Below are 22,894 nucleotides of genomic sequence, written 5' to 3' on the forward strand. Positions count from 1 at the left end.
TACACTGGGAGTGAGAGTTAGGAACACCAGTAAAAGATGGTACCAAAATTTAATGTGAACCAAAATGAAACAATAAAAGCTTCAGCACAGTATTTTTTATTGCCCCCCAGGTTATAATAAATCATTAGGTAGGCGAATCAAAGCACAAAATCACAAGGACAAGATAAAGTTATGTCCTTTATGGGAGGCTTTTAAGCCTACAGGCTGAATATTCAACCAGTGCTGAACTCATTCTTCAGTCAGACTATCCTGATGATCTTGACAACTGTCAAATCTCTCCTCTCTTCCTCCAAAACCCCGGCTCCCCAAATATACAAGCTCAGGTACTGCCACCACTTCAAAAAATCCGGGTTTTTCTGATTTGGGAACAATTCAGGTCGCTACACTTGGCTCTCCTTGCCACAGCAGTGGAGAGAGGCACCACCGCTGTGTGTTTAACCAGCTTGATGATCAGGAAAGGTGGTTAAATTTAAAAAAGCCACTTGACTCATCTGAGAAATGTCCTTAATCAGATTACACTGATGATTCTCGAGAAGGGCAGGCAATGACACTGCAGCTTGTGTCCTCAGAGGCACCCATGAACCATGCTCAGGGTCCTCATCTCCAGAGCTCCTACACAGCCCCTGCAAAACACTTGGAGGAATATCCTACTTCACACAAGCAGTGACCTCTTTGATCATGACCCAAAAGAGAATCTCTGGGCAAATTTCCATCACACAAAAGATAGTGCAGCTATGCAGTGGAAAAGGGAAATGTTTTGGGTTGGCAGCTAAATGATGAAGCCCATAATGAGTACAGAGCCCTCTTGTTTTACATATGCAATGTGCTCTGCCTTTCTTAAAGCTGTCACAGAAGCCCTGTCGATAAGTGTGGAGGCGGCATGAGGGCTACAACTAAATGCATGTTCCATTGTTCAGATGTCAGGGAGCCTGAGCTGCTCTCACAGGAATTACATTCAGACAACGTCAGTCTGAAAGGAAAGGAACGGGCAATACCAGCCCACCATCAGCAGCTCTGCTAAAAACCCTTGGAAGAGAGTTTGACCTTGCAGATGTTAGAAGACTCACAACACTCATGAGCAACTTTGCACTGGTGGAATTGTCTTTTGGAGCAAAGCTGTCGCTGGTTATTTTGCAGCAGGCCCGACCAAATGTTTTTGCAAAAACTATTAACCACCAACAAAGCTGTAGGAGGCAAGGCCCTGGAATGATCCAGGCTCACGGAATGGTGCACAGTGTTTTAAGTTCCTCTGCTGTTAGACCTGGACTGTGACGCACAGCTCCAGGGATGGCAAACCATTCAGTCTGTCTCTTTTCACAGTGAACTCTCCCCAGGTCAGATGTCCCACCCTGGGTGGACTCAGCAGCAGTGGGAATACTGGCCTTTATGGGATCACACTGATGAACCAGAGCTTGTTTGGGGCAAAGGCAGCTACTAAGGGCAGAAGACCTCAGGGGATGTGCAGACAGCTTTTTCAAAATGTTCCATTTGTCCCAGAGAAGCTATGGCTGCCCCTGGATCCCTGGAAGTGTCCAAGGCCAGGCTGGGCAGGGCTTGGAGCAACATGAGATAGTGGAAGGTGTCCCTGCCCATGGCAGGGGTGGGAACAACAAAATAAATTGGGAAAGCAGAGTAGTAAGGCACAGTGGCTCTAAATGTCACGTTAGACACTGTTGTGCTCATTGGGATTTAGGCTTTAATGTGCTGTATTTTGCTCCACATGACACAGCTGCCTTCACAGAAGCTGTGCATTAGTGCACATCCTGCTGCACGTAAGATCAAAGTGTCTCTTCTTATCTCAAAGGAACCTTCAACAGCAAGACAGTACAACTTGAAATCATGCAGCTACCAAATGCAGACAGAGATAAAGCTTTTCTCATTGCAATAAAGACAGGGAAAAGGCAAAATATTGAGGTCAGTAAGCACATTCAATCCCATGGGACAACTGCATGTCCAAAGGTGTGGCTCCTAACACCCTCCCAGCTCCCACTCTCTTCTGAAACGTTTCTGACTTGGACGAGACCCATGGGCAGAGCAAGGCCAACTCAGAAATTCAGTGAGGTGATGTCTTCCCAAGCAGTCTGCCAAGTGCCCATCAGTTTTGTGGGAGTTCCTGCTGATTCTGTCTAGCAAGGAACTGTCTCAGAGTCTGGCCCTGAGCACGAGGAGCCACCATTCTGTGGGGCAGGGTTGTTGCACTGTCGCCTTCTGGTCCTCTGGCCCCCTGAACACGGGGACCAGCTGGCCCAGCACCCCCAGTTTCCATTAACAGCAGCATCTGGAAAAAAAAAAAAACAACAAAGCTGGAAAGGACTGTCAGGAACAAGCAGCTCTTTCCATGGGAAGAGCTGTCAGCTCCCATGAATCGTACTTGAGTACAAACAGCTCTGCCCCTGTCCACATCACTAACAATATACTGGAGTCATTAACAATGAGCAATTGTTTTAGAGATGTTAATTCTCTGCTCAGCATTTCTGGTGCTTGTTCAAACTACACTTCAGGAAGACATGAAAGGGGGGGAAAAAAAGTCAATTAGCTTTTTATTTGCTTGAAGGATGTCTCTCTCTTTGTCTTAGTCCAAGCCTAGATAAGAAACAGACCAACTAAACTTGTCTCAGCCACATTTCGAGGTGGTAGGGGCAGTGTTAGCACTTCAGTGAACAACAGCTTGACTATTCAGCTTTCCCTCCACTGCTTTTCCTATTACACTGATTCTTCTGGACCCTGAGCATGTGAGTGACATAAATTCAAAATCCCGAGGATCACGGAGGCAACACATAAAAGGAGGAAATGGGAGTGAGAAATGAAGTTACAGTGTTGACAATGGATGGGTGTGAGCTTTGGGAGGGTTGGATGTGACTATGTGTGTGAAAAACAGGCTGAGGTAAGGTGTCAGAGACTCCACAGTTCAAGGCTCCGTGGGATTCCTTAGAAACACGCACAAAAGTGACCCCTGGTTTGGTGAAATCTTGGCTTAAAGTGCATTTCAGCCTGGCTCAGTTTGGACATAGCCATGCAGAATGAGCACCGGGTAAGGCTGTAAACAAAGCCAGTGATAAATGCAGTGCATCAAATTGTGGGACAGTGCCAGAGCTCTGGGTGCCTGGGATCTGGTATTATTTAGCATCTAAATTAATGAGCTGGAAGAAGTAAACAAAATGATTAAATTCACAGATGATCCTAAACTAGAAGGAGTTAAGAACATCAGTCAGGAGGCAGCAGAGATATAAAGTGACCAAGAAGCATTAATAAATGCTTCAAAACAATGTAATAAGATTTTAAGATTAAAATGCATGGTAGCATATCTGGGGGAGAACAGTTTGCAACATGCTGGCTTTATCAAAGGGAAAAACTTAGGAAACAGAGCTGTTTCCTGAGGAGGAGACCTGAGGCTTTCCAAGGATTGTACACTAGGCAGGAGTTTGTATTTTGATTGCAAGGCATGTACATGCAGCTTTGAACTGCAAAAGTAAACCCACCTCATCAGGAGGGCAGAGAAATTCAGAAGAGGGCAGGGAAAATACAGCTGTCCCCTTTGCAGGGGCCCAACTGGGTGCACTGGGCTGGGCAGACTGGGAATGGCCAGGGCTGGCATCACTCCTCACCCATCAGCTGCCATCCCTGGACACTCCTAACACAGCTGGGATTGTCTCCTTGGAGCTGGGAGCCTCTCACCTTTCCTCCTGCTGATCTCACAGGCGGTGCCGCGGTAGCCAAGGGGACACAAGCACTCACACTCTGTTCCTGAAAGCAAGCAGAGATGGTGGGAATTACAGACCTGGAGCCACATTTCCCAGCAGGCATCCACTCCTCTCCAGCACTTCATCTTCTGTGAGGAAGGGCCAGAGGGTGAAATGCCATCATTTTTCTCCAGTGCTGAAGGGATCAATACCAATAAAGAGGGGAGCTGTGATGGCCCTGCCACCCCTCTCACCTCCCCAGCCATTTGTTCCTGCCCTGCAGCTCAACCTCAGACTCGCTGGTGCAATTCCACAAGCCAGGGGACCACAGAGTCCTCCTGCTCCTCTCCAAAAGAGATCACAGAACCCTGGAATGGTTTGGTTTGGAAAGGATTTTAAGGCTCATCTCATTCCAACTCCACTGCCACGATCAGGGAAACCTTCCACTATCCCAGGTTGCTCCAAGCCCTGCCCAACCTGGCCTTGGACACTGCCAGGGATCCAGGGGCAGCCACAGCTTCTCTGGGCACCCTGTGCCAGGGCCTCACCACCCTCACAGCCAGGAATTAATTCCCAGTATCCCACCTAACCCTGCCTTCCCTCTGGCCTCCTCTGGACTCACTCCAGCAGCTCCTCATCCTTTTAGTATTTGGGGTTTCAGAGCTGAACACAGCACTGCAGGTAGGGTCTCTGGAGAGAGCTCTTGGTAAAACTGATAAAGAACAAACTGCACCATCCAGAAAGAGCAACCAGGACAGAAATATCCTAACTTGGCTTTGTGGCAGAGGAAAAGCCCAAAATCCCTGCTCTGACTGCCCAGGACTGTGGTGTGTATCCCAAGTCTGGAACCTGGAGGAGAGTTCCCACTTAGGAAAATATATGGTCATTTAAAACCTTTTGCTGAGAAGATCCTAAATGAAATACTAACCTAGACTCATCTCCTACAAAGTTATTTAAACAAAGGTCACCACGAGACAAATGCTTGAAGTGCTACAATCAGCTGGCTGGTACCTGAAGTGATCGTTTCTGCATTAGATACAATTTGATGATAACGATTCTCATCAGGACTTTTGCAGATGCAGATTGGAATTAGGCACTTGACAAAATGGTCCCTTTGTTAGAAGCTCTCATCACATCATATACCTCTTGTTTAGGCAGAGCAGTTTTCATTTAATTTGATTATTTTTCCCCTTCATTTTTAAAATCACAGCCTGCTTTCAAAGGAGGACAGCTTCTATCAGAAATGGGGAGGTGGTGGTGATCACTGTGCTTGGCACTTACATGGTGCTTTTCATCTTCACAACACTTTTACAAACACTAATTAATGCTGAGACAGTAGTCGCTTCTCCAGGAGGATGGAAGCAATCTTAAAAGCAAAAGGAGGAGACTTAAAGACGTCAAAGATTTTTTTTTTTTAAGTGGATAATTGAGAAGTAACAAATTCTTCTGTAAAACTGATACAGATAATGGTCACTCCCATTACAAAGACACATCCCTTGACTTTACTGTCTTTACTTACTGGGACTTTACAAACAGAGCAACTTTAAAAACAGAGTAATTACCTGAGAAAGAAATGACAGGAGAAACTAAAGAGCAGACTGCCTGCCACGTGCTCCCCACAAATTCCCAGCTGATTTCAATCAAGAGGGCAGAAAAGAGGAGCAGGATCCCTGTACCTCTCAGGAAGGTGATGCCATTCCCGTGGCACGGAGCACAGCGACAGGAACTGGTCTCCAGCTGGAACTCATCCAGAGCCCGCCGCAGATTCTCTTTTATTTTGGTGGAATCAGCCAAGTCAGAGGGAGTCACCAGCTCATACAGTGGCTCTGCCTAAAGGGAGGGGAGAAACTGCATTAATTCCCAAGCTCGAGACACTCTGAACATCCCAAGGCCCGGTGGTGGCACAGCTGGAGAGGGAAATGGAGGCTGTGTGGCACAAACTCCAGGTTTCCCATTGCTATTTGCTAAAACCCTGTGAACAACAAGGCCACAATGCCAGGAATACACCCAAGGATGCTCCCCTTGGTTTCCAACACCAGAGCAGTCGAAATGTGTAACAAAATACAGCAGCCAAGCTGCTGGCTGACAAACAGGCTAAGCTGCACAGGAGTTTCATTAAATCCTTTCTCGTCCACATTCCTGGTACAGACATTTATAGATCAGATTTGCTCAAACTTACGTTTTCTGAGTGACCTCTTACTCTGATTTTAAAAACGTCTCCTAAAAACCATCCACAAAAACCTCCTCCTACAGTGCCCCAGCACAGCCAGAGGCACCAGTCACAGGGACTCACATCAGCACTTCCACCTCCACCACTCCTGCATTTCAAGGCTGGTTTCTGTCTTTATGGGGCCCAGATAAGGGTTTCCATTCCCTTCCAGAAGGGAGAGGATTTGATCTCCACGTGCAGATGGGGTCAGAGAGGGAAGGCAAAGGGGTGCACAACACAGTGAACGTGCAGGGATCAAGGAGACTTTGGCTCACTCATTTATTTTCCTCCTGAGAACAAGGCAGAGTTGAAGTGGGGTGTCAATAGTGCCAGTCACCCACTACTGCCAGTGGGGTGGTATTTCCATGTGCCAGCAGAGGATCCATCCCAAATTCCCATCCTCACTGCAGAGATACTGCCATGCAAGCCACACGCAGTAGGCATGAAAGGATCACCCTCCTGCTGTCACAGGTTCAAACTACAAGAACCAAAGAATGTTCCAATAAAAAGCAAAAAAATGCTCATTTCCTGCTGCTGTACATCCACTCTTCATCAATTATCTGTGATCCATACTTTGCTTTTTGAATTCAGATCATACAAATGAGGAAATACACTAAGAGTGACCTGCCAAGTCCCTCCAGCAGATGATTTATGAACTGATTTGCTTTAGTTTTCCCTAACTAAGCATTCTTGGGCTGACATTTAGTCACACTCCGCTGGTACTTTTGATCTTCAAGCCCCACAGGGATATTGGTATGGAAATGAAGATACCAAATCCAAATTACATCCGCCTGAGGTTTTTCACTGGGCAGCCTGGTCACTGATGCCAGGCAAGACAAAGAACACCTCAGTTCCTCATGGGAGATGTGTGGGATTTGGGGCAGAGGGTTGCATTCCTCTTGTCTCCTGCTCTGAGACCTCCCAGTGCATTTCTGGACGCTCAATCCACAGCACACCAGGGGCTGCAGCAAGTGCCAGATGGGCACTGGCTGTATTTCCAAATTACTGAGTTTTGCTTGCTTCACCTTTTTAGAGTTCACCTCTTTCTGGAGAAAAACCTCCCTTTTACAAATGCAAAGATTTTTGCCTAAAATTAAATTTTACAATGAAAAACAACTATAAATCAACTTCCACCTCAACCAACTCCTGTTTAAAAGGATGTTCTTGTGCACCTTTGTTCTATTCACTCATTTCGACACTAAAGACTATGAGGCAGAACTGTTACACACTTCTGCTTGCTTTTTGCATTTCTAAAACTCTCCAGGATCAAAATTCCTCGACTCTTCAAAGCCAAACTCCTGTTTTTAAGGTTCAGCTAAGCTGCACAGACATCCAGGCATACACAGTGAACCACTTGACCTTATGAACCAGAAAGAATTGTCACTAGTGCTCACAGAAGTTGATAAACATCAAGGAAAATAGAAGTCCTTATAAAATACATGCTGCCAGATATAATTTTGGTAAGTTATACACTGGTAAAACAGAAGGTAGATTGTCTGATCTGCCTGGCAGGCAGCAAGAAATGGCACCTGCACAGACCAGCTAAAGGGTTAAAGCTGTTTACTTTGTGTATTTCTGACCACAGTCCCTTTAAAGCATCACACCTTTGCTTTTCTGAATCTCACTTAGAGAAGCTACGCCACGCAATGAGGTCCATTATTCCCGGGGTTTTTTTTCTCTAAATCCTGTTTATCTAAACACAGAGTTCTCCAAGGTGCTCAGCTGAGGCTGGAGGAAGTGAGGGATGCAGTACCTTCAGCTTTATGATCTCAGGGTTGTACTGCACAGCCTCTCCCCACTGCTGCATGAGCTCGGCCGTGGGCAGGTCCTTGTGGGCCAAGGTGGCGACGTGTTCACTCGCTCCGCCGCGGACCAGGGCGAGGAAATCCTCCACAAACTGCTTCTTGGCAGTGCTGTCTGCAAAAACACCCTCAGAAAGTGCCCAACTCTGCCCAGGTTGTGTCTTTGTGGGCTGCAGTGACCAGCGAACAGCAAAACAACACCCCCCTACGGGACCCGTCCCACTCAGAGGGCAAAGGGAAAAGGCCACAAGTGTTTCTCACCTGGCTTCCTACAAAGGGTGTGCTGTGTCCCTCCTGCTCCCCTGCAGGAATTCCCCATCCTGCACCCTGCATCTCTCCCCTAAATTTCTTCCCTACGGTTTTAAGCCCACAGGTCCTTGCACAGCCCGATGCTCCTCACCACCAGGAAGATTCCTTGTTCTCCTCCATGTATTTCCAGGTGCACCTTCCTCCCATGCACACCCCCAGCTCGCCACGTCCCCAGAGGATCCCACAACACCATCACTTCCCTGTTTTCCCCATCAGGATGCAAAAAGGGGTGTGCTGGGTTGCCCTGCTGAGAGGTGGGAGTTGCTATTTAACACAGCGCTGGCCTGGTGGGTAATGGTTGATCTGCCCCTGCTTCTCCTTGGGATGCTGAGCAGATATTTACTCTCTACACAGAAAATACTGGAAAAACCCCAAGCTTTGAGACATCTCCTCCTCTGTTAAGCCTGGCTGGGGTTAGCCAGGAGACCCAAAAGTGGCTGTGAGGGAGTGGGGAAATATTTCAGACAGGCAAGCTCACAAAATCTTCCTTTCACTATGACAAAGAAATGAGATGGCAGAAGTGTTTCATGCTTACCTCCAATCTCTTTCAAAAGGGCTTTACAGCCAGCTGAATGTACTCCAAGCCCCACAGAGACTACATGAAGATTCACACCAATGTTAAAGCCCTTCTGTGCACATTTCTGGACATCACTCAGAGAATAACCTTAAATACACAACCAAAAATTGTAGGGTTTTAATACAACTGTTCCATGTTTTATCTCCATGTACACAGAACATGGGAGTTGATGAGTATTTTTGCTTTGGGGGAATAAAAAAAAAGATAAGATGAAGAAGGTTATTTTTGTTTTTTTTTTTTTGGTATTTAACAGAACTATATGAAATGAAATCTCTGTGTTTTACAGAACTCTGAAGCCAAGTGGAAATGCAAGGTAAATGCTGGAAGAGGAGGATTTTAGACACCCACTCAGCTGTACTGGGTTAAGCAGAGCTGCAGTGGGTGGGAAAACAGTGGATGTCTAACCACAAACTCCCCACCACCCCTCCCCATCCCCAGGAGCCAGGCTTTTTAAGAGGAATAGATAAAATAGCTTTTCCTCCTTTTACTAGCTCCCATCTCCAATTCTCTGTTGCCAGAAGAGCCTTAACCGCTTCACGGAAATTTAGATTGGATTATCAGGATACATTTCTTCACCAAAAGGGTTACCAAGCCCTGGAAGAAGCTTCCCAGGGCAAGGGTGGGGTCACCAACCCCAGAGGGATTTATAGGACATGTGGATGTGGCATTTGGGGACGTGGTTTAGTGGCGGCCTTGGCAGTGCTGGGTTAAGAGTTTGGACTCCATGATCTTAGAGAGCTTTTCCAGCCTAAAGGATCCCGTGATTCTATGATGTGGCAGATTGGATGTTATGGATATCTATTCTATGATATGATTCTATGAGAGCAGAGCAAGTTCCAACCATGTGACACAGTGTGTGATACCAGATCTGCGAAAGAAAACTTTAGTTCCAGCACAGACAGTACAAACATAATGGTGGATTTGAAGGGAAAACCCTGAATTCTCAGACTGGACCTACAAAACCCTGGTGAGAACTCACAGCCCAGCTCAGCACTTGAGTAAAAATGTTGTCATTGCTGCAGGATGCTGATCTGGGTCAGCAGACACTGAGCATTTTGATGCAAACAATAATACACTTCAGTTCAAAGAAACGTGGCTTGTGATGGGTTCACACCAACAGCTGAGAAATTGGGAAACTCTGTTAGAATTTGAATACCTGAAATCCGAGTCTAAATTCTGTCCCTCTGGGCTCTACCAGAGTCCAGAGTAAGGAACTTCCTACACAGCAGAAGAGCAAACAGACTGAGCATCACACAAAGCAGAGCCCAATAAATGCCTCTGCAAACAGACAGCGGAGGCAGTTCCTCACTCCCCTGCCAATGAATAAATAATTGAGAGTGCAGCTATTGATTAATGTCACACTGCTCGCTCTGTCCTGCACAACAATCATCATTTCTCACAACAAAGGGAGCCAGAGCCAAAGAGCAGGAGCAATGTCAGGCTCAAGAGTCACCCAGCAAATTATTTACTGTTTCCTACGTGCTGGAAAAGCTCTCGAGGCTAAAGGTGTTTCAAAACTGCCATTTGAAAGGCAGTGGAAAAAGAACTTGGGTGAAGGCTTTCAAAGCTAACAGAAGTGTTAAGATCCACGATTCTCATTCATCTCAACATCTTGTCAGCCTCTAAAACGTGTTGTCTAAAATACTTGCCACAGGGCCTTTCTGTGTGAACTAAATCCAGTCCATGATGCTGAGCATGCTTTGAAAACCTCTTTATTCACTGCCAAGGAGCACCTCCACTCCCACATTTCCTGCAGGATTTCTCAGAGATGCTGTTGACTCCTTCTTCCATCATCTCCCTCTCCCAACCTCAGACCTGAGCCACCCCTGTGTGCCTGCAGAGGGGTTTTACCACCCAAAAGCTGTTCCCAAAGCTCCTTCCCAACCATCAGATGCACGTACCCGCCTTGCGGAGCTCCTCGCTGTTCATGACCAAAGTATATTCATAGATGCCTCCAACAGTGGCCTCCTTGATGAAGTGTGTCCCAAAATCCCTGTAGAGCTCCCGGTATTCCCCGTAGCTGTATTCCGTGGGGAGCTGCCGGAGCCTCTGCAGGAACTCGTGATGCAGCATCAGGGCTCGGGGCTTCAGCTTGTAAACACCAACAGCCAGCTCGGAACGGGCGTGGATGAACTTGCTGGACTGCAGGAAAGGCAGGAGCACAGGAGAATCCAGGAGGAGTGAGGGATGTCATTCTTGTGGCAACGTGGGGTTATTTGCAGTTAAACAATTAGCGCTGGCCAGGATTTATTAATTTCACAGTTTTTAACTGGAAATCTCCTAACTGGAAATCTTCCAGCTAACTTCTGCAAAAGGAAAACTTTTAGTGGTAAAGTTCCTGAGAGTCAGGCCACGACTGGGACACAGGGAAGGGCAGGGTCCTGGTTCTGACGTGGCACACCCAGGACGCAAGGACACCTCAGCATCCCACGGGACTGCTCTACCCCTAATAAAACTTTATCTCTCACAAGCCCTCTCCTGAAAAGTTCTGACAACTGAAATCATGATTTGTATGGGAAATGGTGATTCCCTGGCTGAGCTAGGTTCATATTTGTATTTCACAGAATATGCCCTCATCAAAACTGAAAGGAAAGAAGAAAACACAAACACTCTCTCCCACACACACACATTTATATGTCTCTGTGTAGATGTGTGTACATGGATACATTTTTTTCTCTCCCCTTTCTGGCACAAAAGTCTGGGACAGAAAATGTCTTTCACTATGTTTAAAGGATTTAGTGTTCAGCTGTCTGAGCCAGCAGCACAAGCACATCAGGGAGGGTTCAGTATAGACGTCTGCAGCTTCAATAATAAAATCAGGACTTAATTTGGGGTTTGTTTATGGATGTCTATTGCAAATGCTTCTCATCAGCCACTGATCTTGTGCGAAATGCCACTTTGCAGGAAGCAAATGCAAGGAACACTTTGCCATTCCTGAGTACACTTTATACTGAAAGGAGACCCAGGTTGGTGATGCTATCTAACCACCGATATGAGCTACGTTTGTTTATGGCAACAACAGATGAAAAAAAAGAAAACAAGTTATGGGAGTCATAGGAGTTATAAATTCAAGTTGAACAGGCTTCTCAGTTTCAATTTTTAGATGACTTCATGACAAACATTCAAAGGTGGATGCCCAGCAGGGCACTGGAAAGACCCCACTCAGAGTCAGAGAATATCCACAGCTGGAAGGGACCCACAAGGATCACTGAGTCCTCTCAACAAGTTGTGGCTTATTTCAAAGGTCAGGCAGCCCAGACCCTGGCTGAGAGCTGAATGGAAAAGCTCCAGGATGCTGCAAACACAAAGGAAGGCGTTGTGGAGGTAGTCAAGACTTGAACAAATGGAAGAATCCAGTTGGGGAAAAAAATTTGATTTATCCCAGTCCTGGCTGCTGACCTGAGGAGGAGCATCAAACCAACACACACACACACACACATAGGGAACACATTAGCAGGGAATTAAGTGGAGCAGTGCTTACACTTGAAGAAAATCTTTTCATCCTCTGAAAGAACTTCTTGAACCTCATGTCATTTGAATTGTAACCAAGTTCAAACACTCGTGGTATTTTTATACCAAAGCCGAAGCTTGACTGCGAAAATTTTGCCTTCAGGACACTGCTTTCATAATTTGAGTAGGAGTCATATTCAGTCATTGTAAATTCATATTTGCCTTTGGTCTAAACAGAAAGGAAAAACAACACGTCTCATTTCCTGCATAGTGATTGCACACCTGAAGCATGGGAAAGGAATGCAGACACAAATATACTTGTGAATTAATGCTTGCACTTTGAAGATGAAAAGCCCTGTATAATTGCAAAGCGCTATTATTATTAACACAGGTACTTCAAGAATGCTTGATTTACAGCAGCAGGAAAGCCCCTGTCTCCTCCACACTGCAAGGTCCTCAGGCTTTCACTTAGTATGTCAATCTTATGCAAAGAAGGCGAAATCTTAAACACAGGCACCAATTAAAGTACAAATTCTAAAAGGAAAAGGTTTCCTAGTGGGCAGCACTCAAAAGCATCACGTCATCAAAAGCATTAAGGTCATATATATATAATATTTGAAATACAGCTTTGATGCCTGACAGGAACAAGTTCTCACACAGAGCACGTGGTGTGTTCAACATCGTGGAGTGCATGGGGTATGAGGATGTTGAATAGGGTAAAATTCAGCCCGATCCTTTTGGGTGTCAAGAATTTGGGGATTTTTTAAAAAAATGATCCAGCAATGAAGCTTTGGGCACTAAATCCACTGGAATATGTGTAGGTAAGTTTACTTGCTGATACGTACCTCTGGTATGTAGCTTTCCACATTGTATGGCTTCCTGAACCTCGTGTCTGTGATGTAATGGGGAGAACATCCCCCAGCATAGTACCTGTGATCAAGAACCAACCCTTCCAAGCTGTTTGTGAAGATATTCAACCTGTAGATGAAGCAGAACAGCAATATTTTATGGTACCATCAATTCAGAGCTAAACACCAAATGCATTGGCTGAGAAAGGAAAAAGATTTTGTTTGGCCACGGGCTCTTTGTTTCACACTTTTTTATTTTGAAACCCCAAAGGAAAGCTTGGCCTCTTCCACTGTCCAACCAACCCAGGTGCTGCGGAAGAACTGACTAACAAGAAAGGAAAAGACAGAGCTGAATTTTGACACTTGATGAATACAAAGGGCAATTTTCACCCCCCCAACTGGGAATGTCACCAATGTTACTGCCACCAGCACTGGCAGCTTTGTGGCCTTTAGTGGAACTCTCCAGGAAAAGCCGAACAAACTGGACCAGCCAAACCCCCACCCCACCAGGCTGCTCACCCTGAGCACCCCCAAATATCAACGGCATCCATCAGAACCTTCAAAGACAGGTTTGCCAATCCATGCCATCAATCCAGACTGATTTTTAATTCACATTTCTTTGTTCCGGTTTATCCGCCAAAATCTTTGCCAGGTTGGTCAAGGATCAACCAGAGGTCAGTAGACAACAGTAAAAATTGCTGGGGAACAAGAATAGAGGTACTTGAGCAACAGCTCAACTAATCCTTGAAACCACAGGGAGTTTTCCTTTGATTTCAGTGGATGATGGACAGAAACCTTAACCTGTGTGCTCTAAGAAAGGATGTAGCAATGCAGTTTGTGGAGATGGAGAGATTAAACCCCATCGTTTGCTTTTCCCATTGCTGCTGGCGGGATGAAACTGCACCAAAAAAACCCCACAAAAAACTATCAGCACTCCAGGGCTCTGTTGGATCTGCCTCTCCTGATTTTGGGGAGAGAGGCTTGCATGATAATGACTCTGAAGCTGTAAAAAAATTAACTCTAATTTTAGAACAATCTGGAAAAAAGGGGAAGTCCACTAAAAGCAAATTACTGAGCAATTGTAGCTTCAAAGAGATGAGAAGCATGTTCCTATAATTGTCCAACATTATTTTTAATTTTGATTAAACTCAGAAGTACAAAGCATTATCAATGACATGTGCAGCAGCCGTATCTCCAGAGAATAATGAGAAAATTGTATTTTTTTCCTTGCAATATGATTTTCCTTTTTTTTTTTTTAATGTAAAAAGCAATTTTTCCCCTGTAGAATAAGAAAAAACCCTCTTTTCACACAGTCTGATCTTACAGAAAGTTGTCACAATCTTAGCCTGTAAAAGCTGAATAAATTCAGACTTAGATTTTAATCCCCACAAAGCTGCTAATATGCAGGTTCACCCTATCCCACTCACACAAAGCACAAAAATCCCACCACCTCTCAATGTCATGGAAGAAAACAAAGACATTTGAACACCTTTCTCCCCTCCCACCACACCAATACAGGGTGTAAGAATAGAAACCCCAAGAATCATGGAATGATTTGGGTTGGGAGGGACCCGCAAAGGTCATTTAGTCCAACCCCCTGCCATGGGCAGGGACACCTCCCACTATCCCAGATTGCCCCAAGCCCCGTCCAACCTGGCCTTGGACACTGCCAGGGATCCAGGGACAGCCACAGCTCCTCTGGGCACCCTGTGCCAGGGCCTCACCTCCCTCACAGGGAACAATTCCTTCCTAATATCCCATCTGATCCTGCCCTCTGGCAGTGGGAAGCCATTCCCCCTTGTCCTTGCACTCCAGGCCTTTGCAAATAGTCTCTCTCCATCTTCAGGCACTGGAACGCCACAATTAGGTCACCCTGAAGCCTTCTCTTCTCCGGGCTGAACAATCCCAATTCTCCCAGCCTTTCCTCTTAGCAGAGCTGCTCCATCCCTCTGATCATCTTGGTGACCTTCCTCTGGACTTGCTCTAACAGGTCCATGTCCACCAGGCTTTGGATCAGGTTCCTGGATCCCAGCTCACTCCTGGATACAGCAACTGCTCCAGCTTTTCTCTGTTCAGTGTTCGTCTGAAGTCACATTAGATCATTCTCAGCCTTAAGCAAGGAAGCATCTCATCAAAGCCACTGACTCACCCTTTTGCCAGATTCTCTATCCCCCAGTACTCTTCCATCTTCTGGTCACATTTCCTGAACACTTTTTTGCAGTTTTTTTCATCTGACTGGTCCCCACAGTCGTCATCCCCATTGCAGAGCAGCCTCCGTGCAATGCATCTCCCTAGGATGGAAGGAGAAAGTCACTCATAAAACAATCTTGTGATCACACTCCCTGACATGGAGTCTAGGAGCAAAATAGGAAACTCCTAGAATTAATGGTTCAAATCTAGCTGGAAAAAAAAAATTCTTCTCTATCTGCATGGATCCCAAAGTCCATCTGCTCAGTTTCACTCAAAATCATCATAATCTTAAAATTCCTTGCTCAGCTTAGGAAAAAAACCCACAGTAATTAGAAGTATAAAAAAGTATAGAATGTTTTGGTAATTTTGTTTCATTTGGAGAGAACAAACATGCTGTTTCAGCAGGCCTTGTATATGGTATTTCTTTTCCCCTCTTCCCATGTCCACAGTTACTGAGTGTTTTCAGTCTCACCAAAACACTGGAAGATGGAGAGCAGAGGCATTTTCCTTTGCCCCATCTCAGGTGCCGAGCTCTTGTTGCTGTCGTTTGTGCTACAGATTTTGCTGATATAACCAGGTTATAATTTCCTATTTGGAGATTTTAAAGATAGACAGATGTTGTAATAGACTCACTCAAAGCCACTGACACACAACACAAGCATGGATGGAGCCAGGTCAACTCCTGGCACCCCTCTGGCCCAGCAAACTCCTGCAGAAGCATAAAGTTCAGCATAGTGGCATCAGAGGTGACACCTGATTATCTGAGCACCATCAGTCCCCAAATCCTTACCTGTAACTGCACACACGAACCCATCACATCGAACTCTATTCCTGCAAGGACTGTTTGTGACACAGTCCTCAGTTTCTCTGTCAGAGTAATCACAGGGATCTCCACTGAACTGAGAGGGTTGTTCCAGGCGGGCAAATCTGTACTGTGATGAAATAAAAAATATTGACTCAAGTACATAGAAATGGTGAATTTTACGCTTCTCTGGTTGAAAAACAAACGTTGTGTCACCGAGATCTGATCTCAGTGCACTGTCATATTAAAAGAGAAAAGTGTCAGCGCAGAAGTGTGATGCTGGTAATTTGCCTCATTTCAAAGGTTTCTGATCTGCGACAGTTTTAATTTTACTGAGGAAGGGTTGAGGATTGGGAGGGATGAAGGAAAGTTTGCTTTTCTTTGACAGTTTGTGTAAATGAGCCTGACAGTGCAGTGCGGGACTTTGCAAGAATAAGGAAGGATTCAGTTCCATCTCCTCTCTTTCAATTAATGCTGGTAACGACATCCCTTGTTATTTTCTGTCAGTGTATTTACTTGCCCCTCTGTATCATTAGGGATTTTTTTCCGCCCACAACACTGCTGTGAAGCAGTCAATTACTCCGTCCAATATGTTAGCCCTCCTTTTTTCCCCAGCTTCTGAGATTAACTCTTTGATATGAAGCTTCACTCTGCCCAACTCCCATCACTGGTTATTTCTGCTTAAGCCTGGGAACAGCTTCTCCAACTCGTTAGCAGAGGTCTCTCTAGCAACGGGGATTTCGCTCTTCACGCTGTTGGGATCATTACTTTCATTTGATGGGGCTTCTTGGCTGGAAAATGCTGGCTGGCAGACAAGAAAAAGCATCCTAATCCTGAGAGGCACCAAGTGTCTCCAGGTCCCAGAGGGGACCATTAGTGGGGAAGGTGCCTTGCACCGATGCTGGAAGAACAGGACTGTGTTGGAAAGTCCCTGCAAAGCCTGGGCCTACACCTTCTCTGGACAGCAAGGCACCCTGGAAAGCACTGGAATTACTGGGGATGGTGAGCTGAAGAGCTAAAAGCCACCTGAAAGCAAAACCCCCCAGTCTCAGCTGTACGGGACTTTCCTCAGCAGCCCCCCTCGTTTGTCCAACCCCATGGACAAAAAGGACAAGGCTTGAAGGAGCTCCCACCTCCTCTTTCTAGGTGGTCCCTAGACCATAGACACTCACCCTTTTCTTCTGGCAGGGATCACAGGTGCTCCAGGAGGACCAGGCGGAGAGGGCGCAGTCGCGGGGCTGTGGCGGGGCACTCACGGAGCGGGCGTGCCTGTCCCTGGCCTCGCGGTCACTGCTGTCACCGGGGCTCGGGGACTCCTGACCACTGTGTCCAACACCACAAGAGATTCAGGGCGTGAAACTCTGAGCTATGAGGACCTGGCACCTCAGTCTATGCCTGTGTGAAACTAGACACCGAGGAGAACTAACACCTGTTAGATCTCACCACGCTTTGCATGCAGCCTCTGGATTTCAGTCCTCATCCTGATGGCATTGATTGATTCCACTGGCACTGGTTCTGTATGAAACCTGACCCACCCTTCAAGTGCCAGCATGGGAAACTCAACCCATAATCCACCAAGCTGGGCTTCTCCTCAAGCTGTGCAAGCAGTAAAACCTTCACCATCAGTTGCTGCCCCTGCCCCACGGCTCCAGGGTCAGACACCTCCATGACAAACACCGGTCCCAAGGGAAGGCCCAGCATGCACTCAGCATTTTTGAAAACCAGGTTCAAGTGTCTCTGCCCAGCAGCCCATTTTTTCCCAAGCTGGCCAAAGCCACTAGTTTTAGATTCTACTCTCAGTTCACAGGTCATTAACCCATTAATCCCTTTCAACCCAGTAATGAACCTGAACTCCAAGTGTGAGCCTTTACTCTTCACCCCAGCCACTACTTCACCCCCTCACATGACCACTGTCTCCAAGGTTTCCACAATGCCACCATTAAAATGCTGCCTCCTCTTTTGGTGGATTCAGGATTTCTGATTAAATCCTCATCCCAGACAAATGCTCCCTTGTAGCACCTCCTTCAAGTGGGGAGCTTTAGTAAAACATTGACAATTAGTTTCTTTTCATACCCAGTCTGACAAGGAAACTACCACAGCGGTGTTCCCAATTCTTCCACCCAGACAAGGAACAGCATCAGCTGAAGCTTTAAGTATGATTTAGTGCCTGGCATGGGGCTCCCATTGTAGCATATTAAAAAACACATAGAATAAAGGAATTACAAAACCTCATCGGCTTGCTGAGGCATGAAATCAAAGCTCAAAGTTCAGAGAACAGTGCAAAAATATAGTTAGATTGGAAAGATTACAAGATGTAGTTCTCTGAAACAGCAACATCTATTACACCAGCAGAGAAAGAAACAGCTCCCAGCCATATTCTCACCATTGCTGCACTTGAAGGAACCAACCCCCTGTGTGCCCAGCACTCTGTGGAGCAGCCAGCATGGGAGGAGGCTGCATGTTCAAACAATTCCACGTTACAACACGAGTGTGGCAATTTGTCAGCTCCGATTTATCACCAGGATTACTCCTCTGAAGGCGGAAACGCTGCCCCACGCTCCCTTCAAAACAACATCTTTCACCGTTACAGGCGCAGAAATCCCTCACGACAGCAATTACAGCCTGCACACCACCAAAGCCTGCGCTGATCCTGACGGTTTCTCATGTCATCCCGTGGATGTGGCTTCAGAAACACTCACTCACCCAAAGCCATGAGCAGTCTGGGTGCCGAGCACAGCCCAGAGCAGCAGCAGCAGTTTGATGGGGCGCGGAGCGCTCATCGCTCCGAGGTACCGCCGGCGATCCCACACCACCAACACCCCCACCCCGTCTGCTCGCAGGGGTTTGAACGGGGTTCAAGCAGAAAACCAGCAACTGCTGAGCTGCTTTGCCACCCTGTAAACAGCAGATGACCCAGCACCTGGCAGGCTCACAAGGTAAACGCTGCAGTTGTTAGCACATGGCTTTCCCAGGGCGAGCGGGCAGGAAGCAAAGCTCTGCCCAGGAGCAATTTGCACTTTCATTTGTAATGCTCCTTTCAAAGGATGGACAAAATGAATATTTCAACAAACGAAACATATTTGAGTCTTGGCAAGAAGGAAGTGATAAGTAAACTCGAGCTGGCTTTCTAGGAATAGAGTGCAGAATCATTTATTTATTGCTGCTTTGCATGTCTGTCTTCCAGAGGAAGGTCAGACACAAGGCATAAGCACTTATTCTCATGCCCCAGGGAAAGCCTTATCCCTGAAAGTTCTCTGCCCTGTCTCTCCCGCTGCTGGGGAGGACAAGAGCCCCAGCCTTGGCTGGGCCATTCCACAGAGACTCTGCTCCACATACCCGACGTCTTGAGCCCATGAAAGCGGGACCTGTCAGGGTATCAAATGTAATGTCTCAGGATATCAAATGTGATGTCTTGGTGTTTTCTTGTTACTACATTGAGTCATTCTCTCTCTTCAAAGATCCTGACTGGGCTGAGAACTTACCATGGGCTAGCTCCCATCAGTTCAGTTGGGTTTTCAAAGGCGGATCAGAACCTTGAAGAGTTTTTCTTTGGTTGCCTGTTGAGCCTTCACATTCTGCTGCTTCTTCCTCTAGGTACAGCTTTTTGACTCCTGAGACAGAAGAGTCTTTCCCTTCATCTTCCTATTAGTCTTAGCCTACAGCAAGAATCTTAGAGGGAGGGAAGTTCTCTCAATCTGTGTTTCCCTGTACAGAATGAGGAATATCATTGTGTTTCCCCACCCTTCCCCTTGCTGGACAATGTATTTGAAGAGACAAAGCCTGACTTTGAACAATTGTGGCTTTCAGCAGCGCAATCTCTCGCTCTGGGGTACATCTCTGAGTGCTTTGATGACACAAATAATACATACATTTTAATTAGCTCATTACGGGAATGAAGAATGCTAGATATATAAAACTATTCATATTCACTAACACCAAACAAACCCAACCACCTCAGTGCTGTTACCTGGCCAAGTGCTACACCTCAGTGTGTCACAGTTACCTTACAACTGACATTATTCTGCCTGTGGAGCCACGTCTCTGCAAAATAAGCAACTGGCTGAGACATCCTTCTGGTTTGGCAGTGGATGATAACAATTTAACACAGAGAGGCACATGAACCAAATCCTTGCAGGAATCTGCTCCAAATAAACGAGTGTAATTCAGGCAGCCCTTTTTTAAACCCAGTTACTGAGCACAGTGATAAACTGCCCTCCAGACATGGAGGACAAACTGTTGGGGGAGATGATTCAGGCTGTGCAAAGCTTTCTGTTTGCCTTTTTTGCCTGATTTTTCTTCTTCCAAATGACTTTGCCCCAGCCTGAACCCAAGATGTGCCTGTGTGATACAGCTTGCTCAACCTCTGGCACAATTGATTCAGTTGTTAATCATTTGTTCATGACTGAAAAAAAAAATACCCACTTACAGACAAGACCTCTCTATCCACGGGACCTTTGCTGGCCGGGAAATACAGCACACATCCAGTATTTCAACAGCAGTAAAAGATAAGCTAGTAGTATAAACACAGAGCACCCTCTCGATTTAACTGCAAACCATGAAGGTGATCCCAGCATGTGGAATAATCAAGCTTCTCTCTGCTGCTTGTCCTTGTTTTGCTGCCTCTCACCATCTCAGTGGTGAACAGGCAGAAGCGGTGAATTACCAGAAGTGAGGTTAAAACAGGAGCAGGGACCCATGAGACAGAATTTCCTACACCTCAACATACTTTTCAGAGAGAACTAAGAAACACAATCAGGTTTTACACATAATTTACAACTTAGTTTAATTAGAGGTAGGTCTAACACATGAAATTTGTGACAGCAACCACAGGTCATTTTCTGCTTCCTCAGGTCCATGGATCAGTGGGAATGTTGCCTTGTAACACTGCCTGTGTCCTCTTCTCCATTCCTGCTCCTTCTCCACTGGTGACTGTAGCAGCCATGGCTTTCTGATGAGCTCAAGTCCCAAACCAGCTCTCTATGTTGCTGAATGAGGGTTCATCACACTTGAAAATCAAATGTCCACCATGAACACAGAGCCTGCAAATGCAACACATCCTTTGCAGAGCTCATATCCCTGCTTTACAAGCCCTTGCTCCCTGTAAATAAATCCCACACAGTTTCACCAAACATGATGGTGCTTTAAATGGCAGTTTCCTGTTAAAAGAAAAACTGAAACACATCAGCGCTGAAAGGCCCTCCCCGGGAAAGATGAAACTGGAGCCAGCATGCAGCTGTTTATAGAACTACCAGGGCACTTTTCAAAAAGTTTCTTTCTTTCCTGTGAGAAAACTGTTTTATTCCCTGCTATGGAACTCAAGAACACACTTCCTTCTGTGGAAAAACTCATTCAAAGGTAAAAGGAAGCTTCCCACCAATTTTGTGAAGAACATAAGGTGGCAAATACATGGTAAAATTTAAAACTAAGGAATACTTCCAGACTTTTACGACTAACCCCACTGCATCACCACTTTTGTTACCAACACCATTATTTTCTGGTGTGAGGCTGGTCTATAAAAGGCCTTGGACATAAAAAACTCACCTTGCTGAAGTTAATTCTCCTCTTCTGGCTTTTGATCCACTAAAAATTATGTCCCATTATGACTGAGGCCAAATCTGGCACAGGTTCACCTACTCTGAAAGCTCTACAGGTCCTGTGAAGAGGGGTAAGACAAAGAAAGAAAACTCCACCATGCCCCATCCCCTCTCCACGAGACCTCAAACCACCACACACACAAACTTATTTTCAAACTAGAAACGCCATTTTTTAAAGAAAAAACCCAGGACACTCATAATCCATGTATGTCAAATAAACAGCACAAAATTTACAGAAAATGCAACGTCTCACAGCATTGTAACTTCTGCTCACTTCAAATACAGCTCACTTCTGACACTGAGAGCTGTTCTTACACCTCTAGTAACTGTTAGAGAAGACAAAGATGCCACAAAAGGATTTTTTTGCAGCTAGTACCTGGCAGTAATTCTTCCTAATCCTTTATTTTCACAAATGTCTGAGGCTGAATGGGCAGAGATTGCTGCCTGTTAACCTGATTTTCCTTTAATCTATTGTGATTTCCTTTCTTTGCTGGTGAGGAGTATTTATAGAAGTAGTGCCAGGGGAGCGATGAAATAGGGTTGAAAAGCCAGCAAACAATATCAAGATCTTAAAAGACCTTTTTTTAAAAATAAAACCCCATTCTGTATCTGAAAGCCCCTTGAATGGGCAACATCTGAGGCTATTCTTCTCACTGAGATTTTTTCAGGTGCTGATAAAACATTTTAGGGTGATAGATGAGCCACAGGGCAAACACATCCATTGAGATAAGACTATTTAAAGCTCTAAAAACTAATAGCTGGAGAGCTGTCTCACTAATAGACCTGATATTTCCTGCCTCCAGTAGGATAATTTTAGAAAGAGACAGGCCATGTTACAGGTACTCAGGAAATCCTATCAGGGTATCTCCCATATTCCTCACTGTCACGAGATGAAATGTGCAATTCAGTTTCCCCACAATTTCAGATAGCAAGTAAAACCAGAAAAAAAACCAACCCCACACACCTTTATTCTTCCTGATGCCAGTTTTACCTCGGGGACTTAAAACCAACAAAATACAGGTTTTTAATGGGGCTGATCCTAAAAAGCAAATCAGTGCGAGAAGACAAATTCATGGAAGACCCCAGCAAAAGAGAGAAATACTCTTGCAAATCGTGACTTTTACAGCAGTGACATCAAACCAGAGCCAGGAGCAGGGGGTGAGTCCCAGGATGGCACAAACAGGAGCAGAAGGAGAAGCCAGGAGCTGTGCCTCCACTGCCTGCTAGTCAGATGGACTTTCACTGCGTTCCTTCACCACTGTGTGCATCCCACGTTGACTAAGGGAGGGAATTGTAGAGAACAGTCAAACCTCTGTGGAAAACTGCCAACATATATCCCCTTTCATTTCTCTGACATGGTATTCTTCTGACTGAGAACAGCATTTGCCAGGGAAGCAATAAATATGAATGTGACAGGACAGGAGTTCTTCACA

The 22,894-nt window shown here is 45.8% G+C and overlaps 1 protein-coding gene across 1 annotated transcript; it reads right to left on the reverse strand.

Moving 5' to 3' along the window:
- Positions 1–1,676: 1,676 nt before the first annotated feature.
- Positions 1,677–18,749, reverse strand: C8B (complement C8 beta chain). The gene is made up of 12 exons (XM_048313378.1): positions 18,571–18,749; positions 17,040–17,190; positions 15,856–15,997; positions 15,025–15,166; positions 12,873–13,005; positions 12,059–12,256; positions 10,479–10,719; positions 8,536–8,664; positions 7,643–7,806; positions 5,357–5,510; positions 3,676–3,744; positions 1,677–2,278 (listed from the first exon to the last, which is right to left on the reverse strand). Exons 1-12 carry the CDS (start codon positions 18,645–18,647, stop codon positions 2,127–2,129), a joined length of 1,752 nt encoding a protein of 583 aa, XP_048169335.1. The 5' UTR covers positions 18,648–18,749; the 3' UTR covers positions 1,677–2,126.
- Positions 18,750–22,894: the final 4,145 nt, after the last annotated feature.

Source organism: Corvus hawaiiensis, chromosome 9 (genome assembly GCF_020740725.1).
Source record: "Corvus hawaiiensis isolate bCorHaw1 chromosome 9, bCorHaw1.pri.cur, whole genome shotgun sequence".
NCBI lineage: Eukaryota > Metazoa > Chordata > Aves > Passeriformes > Corvidae > Corvus > Corvus hawaiiensis.